At 43.7% G+C, this 20,166-nt stretch overlaps 1 protein-coding gene across 7 annotated transcripts in view; it reads left to right on the top strand.

The window, feature by feature from the left end:
• Positions 1–2,051: 2,051 nt before the first annotated feature.
• Positions 2,052–20,166, top strand: part of LOC139411531 (liprin-beta-2-like) — a 41,742-nt gene continuing 23,627 nt past the window's right edge. The window contains exons 1-9 of one of the 7 annotated variants that reach the window (XM_071157998.1): positions 2,052–2,120; positions 6,136–6,222; positions 9,756–9,869; positions 11,972–12,103; positions 13,639–13,926; positions 14,296–14,388; positions 15,200–15,308; positions 15,531–15,563; positions 16,171–16,232. In XM_071157998.1, the coding sequence (XP_071014099.1) occupies positions 2,058–2,120; positions 6,136–6,222; positions 9,756–9,869; positions 11,972–12,103; positions 13,639–13,926; positions 14,296–14,388; positions 15,200–15,308; positions 15,531–15,563; positions 16,171–16,232 (981 nt within the window). In that variant the 5' untranslated portion in view covers positions 2,052–2,057. Of the gene's footprint in view, positions 2,121–3,513; positions 3,689–6,135; positions 6,223–9,755; positions 9,870–11,779; positions 11,895–11,971; positions 12,104–13,638; positions 13,927–14,295; positions 14,389–15,199; positions 15,309–15,530; positions 15,564–16,170; positions 16,233–20,166 lie in introns of those variants that run through there. The other 6 variants (XM_071158000.1, XM_071158001.1, XM_071157999.1 and 3 more) reach the window with 6 other exon arrangements.

The following is a 20,166-nucleotide window of genomic DNA, read 5'->3' as shown; positions in this document are numbered from 1 at the left end:
GCAAAATGAGAGGAACATTTAAAGCCAAAAGCCACATCCATGGAGGATTTTTACATGGGAAAAAGGGCTGGGGCAGCTGTTGTTGTTTTGCTCTAATTTTGATCTAAGAGGTAAAGAGTACTCCCTAAAGCTCCAGTCATCTGAGTGCTGATTAGAATCTCTTTGACTGATTTTACATTTTAGTTCATGATTGAAAACTGTCCCATCTCTTACTCGCCTCCATTCGGCTCCTTCTGCCCCTCTCTGTCTCTCTCAAACCCTCCTCTCACCGGCTCTACTCTCACTCGCCGCATCCCCCTCCTCCTCTCTCTATTTCAATTTCTACTAGTGCAAGGTGATCCAGTGAGTAACAGTGTATGAAGTAGCCCGTTGCCATGACGTCAGATGCCAGCCACATGCTGGAGGCAGCCTTGGAGCAAATGGATGACATTATCGCTGGTAAGTTTCCATTTTATTAAGACCTCTTCAAAGACAACCCGGCTTGCAATTACTGCTCTCTCTAGACTGGTATTTGACAATGTCTTGAAGGTTTCATTGAGATTTAAATAGATTAACTTAGGAATGTTACATTGTGTTCAGTTCTTTCTAATCATAATCTAAAAAATGGTTTACTTTAGATTTTACATGAAATGAGGAAAGGAAAGTTCCTCTTGTGATCTTGAAGTTTGAGATCCTGGGATTGAGTTTGTTTCCATCTAGAGCAGATTTTACCGGGGGAAACTCGCAGGTTTTGATTAGATGGTCCTTGTCAGTAGGCTACTGTATACCAACCTTTCTGCTAGTTTTTTAAGCTGCCTCTCTTCTTCCACCACTTGATCTATTCCATTCATACTCTATCATATTTATTAGGTTTACATTTTGATTATTTAGCAGACACTTATCCAGAGCAACTTACAGTCAGTGCATTCAACTAAGGTCCATAAATCCACATGTCACAGTCATAGAATGTAAAAACTTCCTCAGTAAAGCAGCTGTCAGCCAGATCGGTGCTAGAAAGACAAATACAAAAGTAAGGTTTAATTTATTGTCTCTTCATCCTTGTCTGTAGTTGTCCACCTTGCTCTATAACTAGCTCTCTCTCCATGTTGTTCAGCTCTCCCTGTTTTCTTACAGGGGTGATACATTTCAATCACCACTGTTTGTCACAACCACAGCAGTATATCGGATGACTCTGTTGGGGTTCCTAATAATAGAGATAGCATAGTGCTAATGACCCACAGCACACTGCTCTAAGACTGAGAAGATAATGACCTCACCCATAGAGATAGTCATACAGGCTAGCATAATGCTAATAATGAACATTCTAGCAATTCCCATAATAGGCATGCATCTAAGGTGACATGAGATCATGAATATCTATATATGTGCAGACTAGTGCCACATTTAAAACCATCAGAGCACAGCACTTTGACCCACTGCCTTTACTCATAGAGGCGGTCAATACAACATACAATGTCTTTACAATATCCCTATAGAGAACACTTTCAAAGCTGACAGCATTCAGGCACTGTAGAAGATAGCATTGTAGTGGGAGTGTGCCCTCCAGTGGTCTGGCTAGGTAGCAGTTGGGTGTTTTCAATTATTTCACACAGTATGTTGATGTATTCAGTGACTCGCTTTGGAAATTCAAACTGACATGAGACATTGATCAGCACATAGTACTTTCACTCAGCAATCCTGACAGCCTGTTTGTGGAGCGGTCACATACAATATATTCAACACCGAACAGTTTATAGTAATCAGATTTCAGAAAATCAAAACAAGTCAAAATGGATTGCTAGACTCTGGGATAGCTAGCGTTAAGGCTCTGATGGCTGTATCTCCACTATGATCTTTGCCCTAACCCTAACCATAACTCTAACTTAAATTATTTCATTTTATTGGCAGGAGGGTTCTGCGAGGCCTTCTTGAAGTTTGGGGCCCAGGGTTACCCCTCCCAGGTTTCGGACTCTGCCCTCATTCCTGCCCTGACCTCAGCCATTACCCCCGACATCAGGGTGCTACAGCTGGTAGAGGATCTCAGGGTAGCCCTGGAGCGCCAGGTGGACCAGGAGTCCATGAGGAGACAGGTCCCCATAGACACAGCACACACCCTGTTAGAGTGGCTGGAGAAGGGAGGGGTGAGTACCTTCAACACAGCCTAAACTCACTTCACACCCTAAACTGGCTAGTGTGGTGTATGTTTTTCAGGAAACCTTGTTTCTGGGTTCCATTGTACAATACATGGCTACAATGATCAAATCTGTTCTGCAGTAACGGCAGCTATTGAATCAAGCTCACTTCCAACAGCCAGAAGGGCAGCAGGTAGCCTAGCATTTAAGAGCGTTGGGCCAGTAACTGAAAGGAGGCTTGAGCAAGGTAGATAACCCCCAGTATTTATAGGGTACATGAAGGCATAAGGTCTGTTTTGTGGTGGTCTTTATTCAGGGGTGGATGCCCCCTCCCATCCCAACTTCACCCAGGAGTAGGAGCCAGAGCAGGGGTCTCTCATCTGCCACTGGTAATGAGATCCAGAGGTAGCTGCTGCTCAGACTGAGAGCAGTTAGTTCCCCTCCTCCATCCCTTCCTCCTCTTTCTTCTCCTTATCCACTCCTTCCTGCTTGCATTTTGATGTTGGTTTTATTTGCACATAAACTTTATCACATACTTACTATGCACATTCAGGGTAAGGAAAGGAACATCTGATACTCTCCCCACCTAACTCCACTTCAACTACTCTATCCCCCTCCCTCCCCTTCCTATTCTCCCTTTCATCCTCCTCACCTACCCTCCATCCCTTCCCTCCCACCTATTTAATCTCCTCTTTCTCTTCCTCCTCCCCCTCCTCTCTGTCTACCTACCTTTCTTGGTTCGTACCACATCTGTGACAAGCATGTATAGCAGAATGCTCCCTCTCTACGGTGCCCCTTTAGAGAGATCACAAAAGTAGCTACATCGAGGGGTACTTCAGAGAGAGAGAGAAAGGGGGGGATACAGACAAAAAGAACCAAGTGATAATGTTTGTGTATGAGACGGAGAGGGAAAGCGATGAAAAGAGAGAGACGGACAGCAAGAGAGAGAGAGGGAGTGTGTTTGTTTGTGTGTGTATGTGCGTAAGAGAGAGAGAGAGAGAGAGGAGGAGAAGAAGACTAGTCACTTCTCAGCCTGCCTCTGTCTGGGCTCCAAACCGCACAGCCAGGGTCCGCACCAGACACAGCACACCACAGGGTCCCCACTACAGTCTCTCTGCAGCAAGAGAGAGGGAAGGAGGGGAAGAGGAAGAAGATAGAAGGAATCAGGGAGATCAACAGTGATAAAGTATCTTTCTTTCTGAGCTCTACTCTATTAATCAATCTCTTGTCTATCGTGCTCTTGCTTCCTTTTTTGCTCGCTCTGAAGCATCTCTCTCTCTCTCTCTCTCTCTGCATATCTCTCTCTCTCTCTCTCTGCATATCTCTCTCTCTCTCTCTCTCTCTGCATATCTCTCTCTCTCTCTCTCTGCATATCTCTCTCTCTCTCTCTCTCTGCATATCTCTCTCTCTCTCTCTCTCTCTCTCTCTGCATATCTCTCTCTCTCTCTCTCTCTCTCTCTCTCTCTCTGGATAAGTTACAGTGTAGAGTTTTAGGGAGGATATAGTCAAAGCTACAATGGGCCAACAGAATGGAGTATAACATAGATTTTTATAAGCATTTTGCCTGGCTGAAAAAGGTAAGAGACTTTGAGGTTTCACTTTCATGCATTTTCCCTGCTAATACATCTGTACTGCATCTGTATAGAGGAATCTGGTTATTGTTATTACAGTGGAATTCCTTGCATACTGGAGATGCACATGGAGAAAGACGTGTGTTGTGGAGTTGCTCGTTGTAACACAGTTAGAAACATTGATAGTATAGACTCACCTGTTTTGACCATAAGCTGGAAAGTTGTGCGTCGTACTGTCCTAAAAAGCAAAAAGGCAGTAACTGCTCGTAGCGTGGAACTGAGAAAATGGCTTTAATTTACCTTGGTTTCACAGTAACCTTATGCAGTTGCTGCTAGCATGACCCCCATGTTCTCCAAAACACAATACAATATAGGCAGGATACTTGTCCACATGATTAAGCATGTATTTAATGTAGCAAAAATACCTTGTTTATTTTCTCTTGTTCGTACTGGCCACCCATGGGAATCCAACCCTGGCATCTACCAATTGAGCCACACGGGACCCAACTCTCCCTGCGATTCTTTACTGTAGAGGAATAATACAATATTTTACTTATTTAAGTTTAGTTTATTTTTATGTTTACAGGGACATTCAGTAAAAGTGTCGGTTTAAGCCAGCCAACTAATTTTCAACTGCAGTCCCTGGGCAGGTTCTTAAAACAATTACAATACAGACAAACAATGAGCAGTGAGCACATGCAGAGCAACATAGAACAAGCAACACGTAGCATGCAGAACAATAGCAAAAAAAGCAACAAAACAAAATACATAAAAGCAACAGTGTTTCCACACCTCACACGCTACAGACAACATGGAAAGCGGTAATAAACAGCATGACTGGCCTTTAGCCATGTCTTTGTTTTTTGTGAAGGTGGGATAGGTGGCGCAGTTGTGTGTGTCTGATGGCAGTGTGTTCCAGACATGGGAAGCTCTCACAGAGAAAGCAGTTGAACTGATTGAGATGCTGTTCCTTAATGGAGCTATACCCAAAACTCTGCAGGTGATTAGGATTGGATGAGCTTCTACATAGCCTTCATACATGGTACGATAACAGGAAAACTTTATTTCAGTATAGTTCAATTAGCTATATGGCTAACCTGTCAATCCATCTGTTGAGGAACTTTTACTGAATTTCAATGAAGAATATGTAGGCTAATCTGAGTCTGTGGCTAAATGGATGTTATCTAGGATAGAAGGAAAACATTTAAACGTGTCACTGAATGGGAACCAGATCTGGTATGGTGAGCTTGTGCACCAGGCTTAACCTGTTTCACGGTCCCTGCGGCCAATCAGCAATCAAGGTCCCAGTGACCAATCACTAATTAGGGGCAGGAAACATGTGTCGGGAGATACTGGGATGCGTGAAAGGTAAACACCAGACAGGTCAAGAGGTCATAGTACCTGAGGAGAATAAATGAATGGATGAATGGATGGGCAACATGTGTTTTCACTTCAGACTTTGTCCTTCCTCTGGGGGCACAGTACAGGAAGCACCTGAAATAGACCTGATAGAACTAGACTGGATGTAGTTATGATCAGCCCATTCCTGAATTCTCCTTCACCATCTTGTTGTCATTAGGGAGACGTTTTTAGCTCTTTGCTGGCTGATCCCATCTGGACCTCGTTGTCATGGATTAACTTGGACACAAAATGGCCTGATAGATGATAATATACAAAGGCTTTTTCTCTCTCTTTCACCAAACTGACTTGCTTATTTGGACTTGTTTACAGGATGTTTATGTTGCGCAAATATTTGTTATTTGCAGCCATTGAAATAACTGAAGAGAATGCATTTGCATATTCTATTGTTCAAAAGATATATGGCTAAATGCATAATTTGTCTTCTTTTTCCTATGACTCTTGAAGGAAGTTAAACTCCGGCCACATGCTGTGGATTCTGAATCTTCAACAGTTAGATCTGCAGAGTGTTCTTACATAGTCTATTAAAGGTTTAATGGTATTTCACAATTACTGTAAACCACTTGAGCTGGTTGGCTCAGCCTCAAAGTTGCTGTGCCACAAACTTTCCATGGTTGTGGTTGAAAAAAGTCTGGATTTCTCAACAATTTCTTCTAATTTGGTTTCATACATGAACGGCTAAGCCATCATTTAGGAAGGCATGAGGGCTTGCAACCTTGGTTCGAGAAGCAAATATCAAATTCTGAGAATACTAAAATATTCATCATCATTTAATGAAAGCTTAAGAAGCATAACCCTCTTACAGAATTCCACACTCACGACCTTCTCACCCCACGGCCACAATAGGTTATATGAAATGTGATACCAATGCTGTGTGTGTGTGTGTGTGTTCTTGTTGTTCTCTCCAGAGTCTGAGCTTTCATTTCAGGGAGCCCTGGTTCAAGGTAGAGCTGACACTGTGGGTAACTCCTCTCACTTCACAGATGTGCTTGTACTGACCACAAATTGACCAGTAACTGACCGCTCCTCTGTAGGTAAACCAGCAGTCCCCTGTGAACGGTGAGACTAACCAAGAACGATTGACACGCTTAGAGGGAGACAAAGAGTCCCTTGTCCTCCAGGTAAGATTACCTTATGTCATAAACAGTGTATGCATGTGTGTGTTTTGTATTTGCCATAATGCATGTGTATTTTTAGCTATCTGTGTCTGTAGACATGTGTGTTTTTAGCTATCTGTGTCTGTAGACATGTGTATGTTTTGTATTTGCCATAATGCATGTGTATTTTTAGCTATCTGTGTCTGTAGACATGTGTGTTTTTAGCTATCTGTGTCTGTAGACATGTGTGTTTTGTATTTGCCATAATGCATGTGTATTTTTAGCTATCTGTGTCTGTAGACATGTGTGTTTTTAGCTATCTGTGTCTGTAGACATGTGTGTTTTGTATTTGCCATAATGCATGTGTATTTTTAGCTATCTGTGTCTGTAGACATGTGTATTTTTAGCTATCTGTGTCTGTAGACATGTGTGTTTTGTATTTGCCATAATGCATGTGTATTTTTAGCTATCTGTGTCTGTAGACATGTGTGTTTTGTATTTGCCATAATGCATGTGTATTTTTAGCTATCTGTGTCTGTAGACATGTGTATTTTTAGCTATCTGTGTCTGTAGACATGTGTGTTTTGTATTTGCCATAATGCATGTGTATTTTTAGCTATCTGTGTCTGTAGACATGTGTGTTTTGTATTTGCCATAATGCATGTGTATTTTTAGCTATCTGTGTCTGTAGACATGTGTGTTTTGTATTTGCCATAAAGCATGTGTATTTTTAGCTATCTGTGTCTGTAGACATGTGTGTTTTGTATTTGCCATAATGCATGTGTATTTTTAGCTATCTGTGTCTGTAGACATGTGTGTTTTGTATTTGCCATAATGCATGTGTATTTTTAGCTATCTGTGTCTGTAGACATGTGTGTTTTTAGCTATCTGTGTCTGTAGACATGTGTGTTTTGTATTTGCCATAATGCATGTGTATTTTTAGCTATCTGTGTCTGTAGACATGTGTGTTTTGTATTTGCCATAATGCATGTGTATTTTTAGCTATCTGTGTCTGTAGACATGTGTGTTTTGTATTTGCCATAATGCATGTGTATTTTTAGCTATCTGTGTCTGTAGACATGTGTGTTTTGTATTTGCCATAAAGCATGTGTATTTTTAGCTATCTGTGTCTGTAGACATGTGTGTTTTGTATTTGCCATAATGCATGTGTATTTTTAGCTATCTGTGTCTGTAGACATGTGTGTTTTGCGGCACATTGGCATATAAAGGAGTTGTAGTAATGTTTATATACCCCTCACCTACAGCAATTATTATTTCAATTCAGCTGAAGTTGAATCCCCCGAGTTGAATATGAGCCTACTGATATACAAGAGGATACATTACACTGCATTGGCCCCCTGGTGCCCTCAATAAAATATAAACAGTAGCAGCTCTATCATGTATCAGTCATTACAGAGGGAGGGATAGAGAGAGGGAAAGAGGGAGAGGAAGAGAGACAAATAGAGAGAGAGAGAGAGAGAGAGAGAGAGAGAGAGAGAGAGAGAGAGAGAGAGAGAGAGAGAGCTGAGAAAATAAGAGTCTCCTCATCCAGCTGGTCCTGTTGCTGAATTCACAAAACTGTTCTACTAACACACTGAAGCCTCAGGGCCAGAACATCCAATCATCAGAATAAACCACATTACAACACAGTCAAATCAAAACTACATTGCTTATTGGGAAACACAAGCCCAACACAAAATGCAGTGCTATCCGGCCCTAAATCAACAGTACACTGTGGCTAACTATTTGACCATGGTTACTGATCAAAACCTTGACAAAGTACAGGCTCAGTGAGCACAGACCAACCTGCACATGTCCTCTATATTGTTATTGTTCAATGGTTGACAATATTGATTGTTATTATCTTAATATTGTAAATATCCAAAATAAGCTTTGGCAATATGTACATAGTTACGTCATGCCAATAAAGCACATTGAATTGAATTGAGAGAGATGTAGAGAGAGAGAGAGAGAGAGAGATAGAGATATACAGTGGGGCAAAAAAGTATTTATTCAGCCACCAATTGTGCAAGTTCTCCAACTTAAAAAGATGAGAGAGGCCTGTAACTTTCATCATAGGTACACTTCAACTATGACAGACAAAATGAGGGAAAAAAATCCAGAAAATCACATTGTAGGATTTTTGTTGAATTTATTTGCAAATTATGGTGAAAATAAGTATTTGGTCACCTACAAACAAGCAAGATTTCTGTCGGGAGAGAGAGATGTAGAGAGAGAGAGAGAGAGATGTAGAGAGAGAGAGAGATGGAGAGAGAGAGAGTGATGTAGAGATGTAGAGAGAGAGATGTAGAGAGAGATGTAGAGAGAGACAGAGAGAGAGAGATGTAGAGAGAGAGAGAGAGAGAGATGTAGAGAGAGAGAGACATGTAGAAAGAGAGAGAGATGTATATAGAGAGAGAGAGATGTAGAGAGAGAGAGAGAGAGATGTAAAGAGAGACAGAGAGAGATATGTAGAGAGAGAGAGCTGTAGAGAGAGAGAGATAGATGTAGAGAGATAGAGATGTAGAGAGAGAGGGATGTAGAGAGAGACAGAGAGAGAGATGTAGAGAGAGAGAGAGAGAGAGATGTAGAGAGAGAGAGATTGAGTTGTACAGAGAGAGAGATATAGAGAGAGACAGAGAGATATGCAGAGAGAGAGAGAGAGAGAGCGAGAGAGAGAGAGAGAGAGATGCTTCACCCGCTTTGACAATGTTAACATATACTTCCCATACCAATAAAGCTCCTTGAATTGAATTGAATTGAGAGGGGAGGTGATTAATCCAGTGTTGTTGTGTTGTTTTGTTGAACAGGTATCAACAAGGGTTAGGAACAAGGGCAGTACTTCTTACGTTTATGTGTGTGTGTGTGTGTGTGTGTGTGTGTGTGTGTGTGTGTGTGTGTGTGTGTGTGTGTGTGTGTGTGTGTGTACACTAGTCCGCAGGGCTGTTGAGTAAGGGTTTTTCTGCAGTCAGGTCCAGATTTGCTGGCTACAACACACCTCAGTTCATTCACAGATGTGATGTCTTGTTGTTGTGTATAGGTCTCATGTACACACTAACATGTTCCTCCACTAAACTCCATCTGATTGGCTGGTTGAGCCCCGCCTTTGTAACCGATTGGCTCTTTCCCTAGTTTGTTTTCTCAACAGCTGTATCTATATCATGAGTAGTGCAGAGCCGGCCTGATGAGTTGAACTGAGAAAACTCATAAAGGACAAAGAGTCCTTCATTCAGCTTTGTAAATATTTGTTATCTGGCAGTGTGAAGGGTATATCAATTATGAAATGAAATGGATGGCAGGCAGAGAGAGGTGATTTTAATGACTGAGAAAGTGCATGTGGATGTTGGGGTTAGATAACTTCCCAGGTGGAGGGTGAAGCCAGGAAAGGGGGAAGGAAGGAGCAAAGGCAGGGAGGGAGAAAGAGAGTGTGGGAATGAAGCATGAACAGAGGTCAAGGGGGTTGACAACATTGAAAGGAGGGTGTCAGAAATGTTGAAGTATTGCTGCCTGCTAGTGTGACTGAGTTTCTCCTCCATTCCACACACACACACACACAGGTGAGCGTTCTGACGGACCAGGTGGAAGCTCAGGGAGTAAAGATCAGTGATCTGGAAAGTTCTCTGGAGGAACATCAACACAAGCTCAACTCTACAGAAGAGATGCTGCAGCAGGTAAGGACCTCACACTCTGCTCCTCTTCCATCCATACAAACCTTTGAACTGCAACCTTGTCTCAGTTTAGACTGGCTTCAGTATGATATCAACTTCCTCGTTTTGTATGGTTATCAGGTTCACTTCCATACAGTTCCTGTCAACTTCCAAACAGTTCCTGTTTCTATTCAAACAGGGTTCTGAAAGTCTGCATCACAGCAGCACAAATATCATGCCTTCTTCCTTAGACTGACATCATGACATTTGCTTTATGTATGACTAGAATACTTTCAAATAATGCATGTGTGAGTAGAGGACATTTAGATTTAGACACACTGTCTCCTAGCAGACTATCTAGGAGTCTCATGGTAGACTACCTCCTAGAGAGTCCAGTATCCCAGGAGGAAATTCCTCCCCAGGATCCCAGTGAGCCAGGCTCTAGATCTCTGTGACAACCCAAATATTTAGTGTGGTCTGTTCCCATCCAGGACTGATTCTTGGAGTGGAGCATCCGTCTGCTCTGGAAGGTTTGGTCATGGTGCTCTGCTCTAGGGCTGGCCTGACTGGGTAGGTGTGCACAGGACAGAGAGCATAGTCGGTCACACCCCTAACCACCCAGATGAGGTTGGACACATCGCCTAATCTCACATGGACTGAGAGATTAAGAAGCAGTGAGAGAGAAAGAGAGAGCAGGGATGAAGGGAGTGCTCTGTCATCAGTAGAAGTGGTGTCCATGTCTTCCACTCCTGTGAGGTGCAGTGGAGTTCAAACTCAGAGCAGACATGGAAACTCAGTCAGAATCAAGGATCCTCTTTACAACTGAGCTAAGATAACTTCATGACAGCAACATCTTTAGCCTTCATGCATGAAAAGGACTATAGTCAGTCCATACAAACTGGAAACTGAGGTAGGACAAACTTAGCATACTAGTAAGTTGTTTTTGCTACAGTATATCATCCTTCCAAGGAGAGGCTTTCAACTGCTCCAAAGTTCTCCCAAATAAATTCTGTATACTATGCAGACTTTGTTAGACTCTTCAAATGCCTTCAATGCGTTTCATTTGGTAGCCATTGCAAACTTCAATTCTGTTGCAAAAAGTGTATTAAACAGAAACGTGAGGGACCTACCTGAATTTGTCCAATTGAAATGTTGTTTTGCTCTGTTTGTTTCCATTTGGTTCTTAAACTGTGAACAGTTTTCGTAATGAATACACCCCTGGTTAACTCTGTACAGCAGGGTTGTTTTGAAGGGCCGGGTTTGTTTCCATGAGATTTGGTCATTATGAGGCTTTGGACCTGAGCCGCAAATCTCTTACTAGTGACACAGCTCTAATATTTTCCATGTGCACTCTCCCAGAAACCTCTCAGAAACCCAACCCTTTTTGCTTCAAAATAGCTACATTTTTAAATGCCCATGGTCGGCCTGCCTCAGTGCTTCGGATATTTTCTTTGGACCTTTCTAAGGCTGTGTTTACGCAGGCAGCCCAATTCAGATATGTTTTCACTAATTAGTCTTTTGACCAATCACATCAGATCTTTTCACATCAGCGCTTTTTCAGAGCTGCACTGGTCAAAATACAAAAGAGTGAAAAAAATATCAGATTTGGGCAGCCTCTGAGAATTTGCACCTGCCTGAAATCAACATAATTAGCTGTTGAGAGAAATGGGGACTTTCAAAGGGGACAGTTTTTCTGATAAAGAGGGATAATTAGTGTATCAAGCAAGGTCCTAATCAGCATGTTTGATTGATAGCAATTCTCATTCGAATAGGAAGGTATATGCTAAGCCTCTACAGTACTTCTAGTTGTTGTTGTATGGGAACTGTGGGCTCTTTTACGCTCTCCTATGCATGCTTTGTGCTTGCCTTTGAGAGGGGCAGTAAAAATAGTGCCCAGAAGCTGTGTATATTTAGCTGTGTGGACTGCGTCTGACAGCAGAGGGTTTGTCTGACTTTGAGAGAACTGAGCAGAGCTAGACGATAGCTTCTTTAGTGTCCAGAGTAGAAGTTCTGTTTGGGATTGGTGTCTTTGTACTACTGTCTCTAACGGTCAGTGTGTGTGTGTGTGTGGTCTTTAACCATTTGCATGATTGGTGTATTAACACGTGTGTCTCCCCTGGTGGTAGGAGCTCCTTAGCAGGACGTCACTGGAGAGTCAGAAGTTGAATCTGATGGGAGAGGTGTCCTACCTGAAACTGAAGCTGGTGGACATGGAGGAGAAACAGTTTCATGGAGTAGAGCGGCAGCACAAAGCAGAGGTAAGGACACACACACATAAGGAGGGATGATGAGTAATACTAAGCTTAGGTATGACAGAGGAGGTCAGAGTTGAGTCCCTGAGACAGACTAGCATGTCTGTGATTACAACATCTGGCAGGTTTTTATTTGTTTTTAGACTAATGTTGCGCTTGAACAAGTATAGGGAAGTTGAATTCTGTCAGGACTCTAAGGGGGTTTGTTTCATGTCCCTTGTGACATATCTGTTTAGTGAAGTGAGCTTCACGAGGAAATGACAGGAGTGTATGTAGAAGTCCTGTTCATGTTTTAGGAGACCCGACTATGTATTCAGCAGCTGACTTTATGACAACCATACTTTTAAAGACTGAGTAAAATGTACTCTACCCTCTTCCTGGACTACATGGAGAGAAGTTTCATTCCTAGGGAGTCCTAGCTCTGTTTTTAGTTCAACCTGAAATGTATGTTTGCTCAAGCCCATATGGTATGTTGGGTTACCGACACCCATCACCACATGAAGGTCCAACATCTTCCTCTGAACTATTGCAAAACAAGGCTTGTCAATGAGCCTTTGTGCCCCAGAGCACATCCATACTATGTGAAGCCGTGCTGGCATGATGGATGACTGGGTAAACCTGAGGGTGAGTAGACTTTAACTCGGCGACAGGTTTTACGTTTCAGTCTACAGTCCTGATGTTGTTGAAATCATGACTGGCCTATTGTGTGAGATGCAGAGGAAGGTGTTAAATGAGGCAACCCCACCCCTTTCAAGACTGAGTAGCATAACACTTTAGACAGGAAATTATCCATACCTGTGGTTTGTACTGTAGAGGATATTCAGTAGGTTTAGTAATTTAAGGACATGTGGTGCAATAGTCTTTCTGCTTTGGTCATGTTCACACACTGCCTTCCCTATGACTGCTTTCTGGAGAGAATGAAACCTCTGCTTTGAACATTCCACTGATGTGCCATGTGTGACCATTCAAGCATACAGTATGCATGTGAATACGCACACACATTGACACTCACTTTGGAGGCCTCCCTGTTCTGGAGCAGTCACTAAGCTCATGGTTATATATAGCTGTGGACAGCTCTCCATATATCTGTCATATCCTCTATACTGGACACCATGTGATACTTCCACAGTCCAGGCATAGCTCTATGGTTGTTTACGCTCTAAGTATGAGAACTTGCCTTGCACTAATGGACTAGACTGTTTCTTTCATGTGGCAGTAGCATACACGTGTGTGTGTGTGTGTGTGTGTGAGATTAGGTACCTCCTGTTCTCACTCCAGTAGGTCATAAGCATATTTACCCTGACAAAACTATTTCACAGGCCCAGAGTGTGTTTAGACCTCACAGACCTGTTTCTCATTGTGGTTCACTCAGACATTTAAACCCAAAACGGTGCATGGCTTTAAACATTCCATTTATTATGTAAAAAAATGTGTTAGTATATCGTTGAGGAACACCACACACAGTCCTTCCCTTTTTTCATTCTTCCTCTCATTCTGTGTTTATTTTAATTTTCCTTATTTCTCTCTTCTTTGTGTGTCAGAGTGTCGTAAACTTGATTAGTGAGCTGCAGGAGCAGATGTGTAGGTTTCAGCAGGAGATCAATTGCAGGATCCGGGAGAAAACAGGGCAGGCTGACAGCAGCCTACAGAAGGCCTGCGACACTTGGTCCACGGATGCCCAAAACCCAGACCAGGGGCTCGCCTGTGAGGGTAGCCCAGAGGAGGTACACAACAGTGGGCTGGAGGAGCCTCCTGACGTGATCCCATTCTCAGGCGTGGAGAATAGCTCCAGTACTTCTGAGGAGCAGTGCTGCTGTGGAAGCGAGAGTGTAGGCAGAGAATGTCTGCATGACCTTTGATCCTAAGCATGTAGTCGTCCATCACTGTGTATGGCATGATCCCAAGGCTCTGACACTTAGATCTGTGCTTGCACTAAGGAACCCCTCACCACCAAACTTGCACATGCATAGTTCATGAGACCCAATGCAATCCCATTTAGTGTGTAGATAAGGGGGTTGATCCATGCACAGTACTGCATCATTTTTAAGAGGCATTTCATTGTGGTGTTATGAGAATAGCAGATACAACTCATGGACTAATTGACAGTCTCCAGACTATTAAAACAATCCCTTATCTGTTGATGTACATTTGTGACAATGACATTTACAAGTTGTATATCCTCTTATCAATGTCCCCAGGTCAAACTTCAAGAGCTCAGACTTCTCAAGGAGAAAGTAGACTATCTTGAAGACCAGAAGTCCCAGTATGAGAGGAGACTCAAAGCAACAAAGGTATAACAAACATACGTTAGCCTACCTCCTCTCCTGTTATGTCTAGACTGTACTAGTAGTGCCCAGATTCCTCTGCTAACTGCAGTTTTCCTAAACTCTGTCCAATCTGCTTTTCTGCCCAGTTAGATGAGTCATACAGACACGAAAGTCATTCATAAAAGCTTATTTTCTTTACAAATCTGCTGACCATTTTCTTTGTAGAAATGGATTTAAATGGTGGCACATTCCCTTGGTGGTTTCTCTTGGCGGTTAAACAATGCCTTGGTTAACACACCCCATTGCCATACCTCGCTGGCTCTCTACCTGGCTCTCTTTTGCTCACTCTTTCACTCCCTTGCACTCACCCACTCTCAATTTCATCTTTTCCTGAACTGCTTCATTGAGCCATTTTTTTAAAACTTTCACTCGGACAGCCATGAATCTTCTTTTTGTTCATATGTATTTTAACTTTAATCACTGCTAGTCTAACACATTTTTGACTACATTATCAGGCTATATATGGTCATGTGGGTTGTGGATGCGTTACTATGAACTTCAGTCTGCCCTATATAAACATATAGCCTGCTCTGGAAAGATGAACCAGCCAAATCATGTAAATATCAGCTTTAGATTTCAAGCTTGAGTGTGTACTTATAAGCATTTTGCTGTACCTACTACAACATCTGCTAAACAGTTTACGCCACCAATAAACATTGATTTGACTTAGTCTCCAACAGTTGTATGAGGATTATGTTATGTATGTGTTGTCTTTCTGAGAGCATAAGAGTGTGTTAGCTTATGCATGCTCCTGATTCCCCCCCCAATCACACAGGCAGAGCTATCAGACCTCCAGCAGCTCCTGCTCAGTAAGAATGCTGAGATAGACAGCCTGCACACACAGCTCCTGGCCAGACCACTGTCCACTGAGACCTCGGAGAGAGGTAAGCACCCAAACAAACGCTTCTTCCAAACTGAGTAACTTTAATACAGGGTTTGTTCTGTAATGAAGGAGCAATGTGTCCTTTCTTAGTGACTTGTCAACAGGTTCTTGTTAGTCATGGATCAATAACATGCTGCAACAGTGGCAGCAAAAGGTGTGCCTGCATGCGAGTGGTGTCTAACAATGGTTCTCTCTCTCCACATTGCATAATTTCCACTGTTAGAGGATATGTACAGGAGAAGGCTCAACAACAAGCGTAAGCCTTAACACTATTTAACAACTTTAACACATTGCTTTCAACCTCACCATCTTATCCCTTCCCTAAATGCACTCCTTTCACACTGTCTTGCATACCCTGTCGTGGGGCTCCAAGAAAATCAAACCCAGGAATGGACCTTGGCTTCCTCTGTCTGGCAACATTTTAATGAGCTCACATTTCTTCAACTGAGTATATGGAATCACTGATCAGAATTCAGAATTTCCACTGGGAAGGGACTGTTGATCTGTTAATGTCAGCCAACTGGTGTCCAGTACCATAACCTTGATATGGCATTGTGCTCTTGCTACCAGTGGTATACTGTAGTTGAGTGATTAAGTTTCATTTTCAGAAGATGTCTTTTCCATTGCACATGGCTGCCTGTCAACTTTCTCTACTTCATTTCTGCTTTATTGTCTGGACCTCTAGCTCATACTGTTGATTTTCCCTGGCTAGATGAGACATTTTCCATCTGAGAAGTTCTGCGCCATCTATTTTGCATATGCCTAAATGGGGTAGAAAATGAAAGATTGCAAACACATTGTCATATTATGGTACTGCATACATGGGTACATGATGGCAACTACAGTATGACTCCTTTCTACAGACCAGGAGCTCCAAAGGTTAAAGACGGGGATGGAGACGCTGCTGGTTGCCAATGATGAAAAGGTGAGTAGGCGGCTGTCAAAGGTTACTATAAATCTATGTTTTTCTCTCTTGGTCCAGTAGTGAGATGTAATTTGGCATACATCACAAAATTGAACAGTGTGATCCCATTGCTTTGTATATAGTTGAGTACCATTGTATACATTAAAAGCAGTGTTGGCATACACAGCACAACCATCATTACTGTTTGGATGGCAGGGGCTGCTGGAAAGCTGATGGTGTATGTATCCGCACATCAGTAGCACCACCCACAGGCATTAATAGCACAGTAGGGCTTTTGTACTCTTACAGTTGCACGCACGGGTGGAATCTTGGGTCTTTGAACAAATGTGCCTCATGCTCGCTCGCTCTCTCAGCAGCCATCCATTTTAGGCAAAGCCACAATTAATGAGTCCTGAATATGCCAGACCTAATTTTGGAGTTTGGTCCATGAAGAGAAACTAGACCAGGCCAAGGGCACTGGCACCACTTCAAATCACACACTCTGTTACCACTACTCTGATTTCCAGCTGTGCCCATGTCACACTCCATACTTCTCAACTCTTATGTTAAAAGCATATGGAGAAAGCCATTTATAGTGCCTTGCTAAAGTATTCAGACCACTTGGATTATTTCACATTTTGTGTTAGTGGGATTAAAATCTGGCAAATAAAGTTTGATTTGATCCATGCGCCGAAAACAAGTGAGAACTTTACCGTGGAATGCTTACTTACAAGCCCTTAACACACAGTGCAGTTCAAGCGGAAGAAAATATTTACCAAGTAGGCTAAAATATAACACAATAAGAATAACAATAATGAGGCTATATAGCGGGGGTAAAGATTCAGTGTACAGGCTAGTTGAGGTAATCTGTACATGTAGGTTTGGGCGAAGTGACTATGCATAGGTAACAAACAAACAGCGAGTAGCATCAGTGTACAAGGGGGAGGGGAGTTCAAAGTAAATTGTCCTGTGGCGATTTGTATGAATTGTAAAGCGGTCTAATGGCTTGGTGGTAGAAGCTGTTCAGGTGCCTTTTGGTCCTAGACTTGGCGCTCCGGTACCGCTTGCCGTACGGTAGCAAAGAAAACAGTCTTTAACTTGTGTGACTGGAATCTCTGACAATTTTATGGGCTTTCCTCGGAGACCGCCTATTTATATGGGTCTTGGATGGCAGGAAGCTTGGCCCCAGTTGTGTACTGGGCCGTTCGCATTACCCTCTGTAGCGCCTTACCGAGCATTTGCTATACCAGGCGGTGATGCAACCATGCTCTCGATGGTGCAGCTGTAGAACCGTTTGAGGATCTGGGGACCCATGCCAAATCTTTTCAGTCTCCTGAGGGGGAATAGGTTTGAGGTACCCTCTTCACGACTGTCTTGGTATGTTTGGACCATGCCAGTTTGTTGGTAATGTGGACACCAAGGACCTTAACTCTCGACCCACTCCACTACAGCCCCATTGATGTTAATGGGGGCCTGTTCAGCCCGCCCTTTCCTGTAGCAAACTTAATGATGGTGTTGGTGTCGTGTTTGGCCACGCTGTCATGGGTGAACAGGGAATACAGGAGGGGTCTAAGTACACACCCCTGTGGGGCCCCAGTGTTAAGTATCAGTGTGGTAGACGTGTTGTTGCCTACTCTTACCACCTGGGGGCGACCCGTCAGGAAGTCCAGGATCCAGTTTCAGAGGGAGGTGTTCAGTCCCAGAGTCCTTAGTTTAGTGATGAGCTTCGTGGACACTGGTGTTGAACGCTGAGCGGCAGTCAATGAACAGCATTCTCACATAGGTGTTCCTTTTGTCCAAGGGAGAAAGGGCAGTGTGGAGTGCGATTGAGATCACATACCGCCCCAAGAGATTATGCAAATTGGAGTGGGTCTAGGGTGTCCGGGAGGATGCTGTTGATGTGAGCCATGACCAGCCTGTCAAAGCACTTCATGGCTACCGATGTAAGTGCCACGGGGTGGTAATAATTTAGGCAGGTTACCTTCGGTTCCTTGGGCACAGGGAATATGGTGTTCTGCTTGAAACGTATTACAGACTCGGTCAGGGAGAGGTTGAAAATGTCAGTGACGACACTTGACAGTTGGTGCACGCATGCTTTGAGTACACTTCCCGGCAATCCGTCTGGCCCAGCTGCTAAATGTTGACCTGTTTTTTTAAAGGTTTTGTTCCCATAGGCTACCGAGAGCATTATCACATAGCCATCCAGAACAGCTGGTGCTATTGTGCAGGCTTCAGTGTTGCTTGCCTCGAAGCGAGCATAAAAAGCATGGCAGGACACTGACATTCCTGTCTTGCAGAAAATCACGCACAGAACGAGCAGTATAGCTGGTGGCATTGCCATGCTGGAGGGTCATGTCAGGATGAGCCTGCAGGAAGGGTACCACATGAGGGTGGAGGATGTCTACCCTGTAACGCACAGCATTGAGATTGCCTGCAATGACAACAAGCTCAGTCCGATGATGCTGTGACACACCGCCCCAGACCATGACAGACCCTCTACCTCCAAATCGATGCCGTTCCAGAATACAGGCCTCGGTGTAATGCTCATTCTTTCGACGATAAACGCGAATCCGACCATCACACCTTGAGACAAAACCGCGACTCATCAGTGAGACAAAACCGAGACTCATCACTTTTTGCCAGTCCTGTCTGGTCCAGCGACGGTAGATTTGTGCCCATAGGCGACGTTGTTGTGGGTGATGTCTAGCGAGGACCTGCTTTACAACAGGCCTACAAGCCCTCAGTCCAGCCTCTCTCAGCCTAATGCGGACAGTCTGAGCACTGATGGAGGGATTGTGTGTTCCTGATGTACCTCGGGCAGTTGTTGCCATCATGTACCCTTCCCACAGGTGTGATGTTCAGATGTATCGATCCTGTGCAGGTGTTACACCTGGTCTGCCACTGCGAGGATGATCAGCTGTCCGTCCTGTAGCGCTGTCTTAGGCGTCTCACAGTACGGATATTGACATTTATTTCCCTTGCCTCCCTGCCTCCTTGCAGCATGCCTGAGGCACGTTCGCGCAGATGAGCAGGGACCCTGGGAATCTTTATTTTGGGGTTTTTCAGAGTCAGTAGAAAGGCCTCTTTAGGGTCCTAAAACTGTGACCTTAATTGCTGTTAGTGTCTTAACGACCGCTCCACAGGTGCATGTTCCTTTAATTAGGCTTTGTCGTGCCTTCTTCACGACTGTCTTGGTGTGTTTGGACCATTCTACTTTGTTTGCGATGTGGACCACAGAACTTGAAGCTCTCAACCTGCTCCTCTACAGCCCTGTTGATGAGAATTGGGGTGTGCTCGGTCCACCTTTTGCTGTAGTCCACAATCATCTCCTTAGTCTTGGTTACGTTGAGGGATAGGTTGTTATTCTGGCACCGCCAGGTCTCTGACTTCCTCCCTCCCTATAGTCTGTCTCGTCGTTGTCGGTAATCAGGCCTACCACTGTTGTGTCGTCTGCAAACTTAATGATGGTGTTGGCGTCGTGACTGGCCACACAGTTGTGGGTGAACAGGAAGTACAGGAGGGGACTTAGCACGCACCCCTGATGGGCTCCAGTGTTGAGGATCAGAGTGGCAGATGTGTTGCTACCTACCCTCACCACCTGGGGGTGGCCCGTCGAAGTCCAGGACCCAGTTGCAGATGGACGTGTTTTAATTTCCAGGATCCTTAGCTTAGTGATGAGATTTGAGGGTACTATGGTGTTGAACACTGTGCTGTAGTCAATGAATAGCATTCTCACGTAGGTGTTCCTTTTGTCCAAGTGGCAAAGGGCAGTGTGGATTGTAATAGAGTGCATCATCTGTGGATCTGTTTGGGCGGTATGCAAATTGGAGTGGGTCTAGTGTTTCTGGGATAATGGTGTTAATGTGAGCCATTACCAGCCTTTCAAAGCACTTCATGGCTACGGACGTGAGTGCTATGGGTCTGTAGTCATTTAGGCAAATTGCCTTAGTGTTCT

Source organism: Oncorhynchus clarkii, chromosome 6 (genome assembly GCF_045791955.1).
Source record: "Oncorhynchus clarkii lewisi isolate Uvic-CL-2024 chromosome 6, UVic_Ocla_1.0, whole genome shotgun sequence".
In the NCBI taxonomy this organism is placed as follows: domain Eukaryota; kingdom Metazoa; phylum Chordata; class Actinopteri; order Salmoniformes; family Salmonidae; genus Oncorhynchus; species Oncorhynchus clarkii.
Note: the sequence above shows the minus strand (reverse complement) of the source record. Positions and strands in the feature narration are given on the sequence as shown.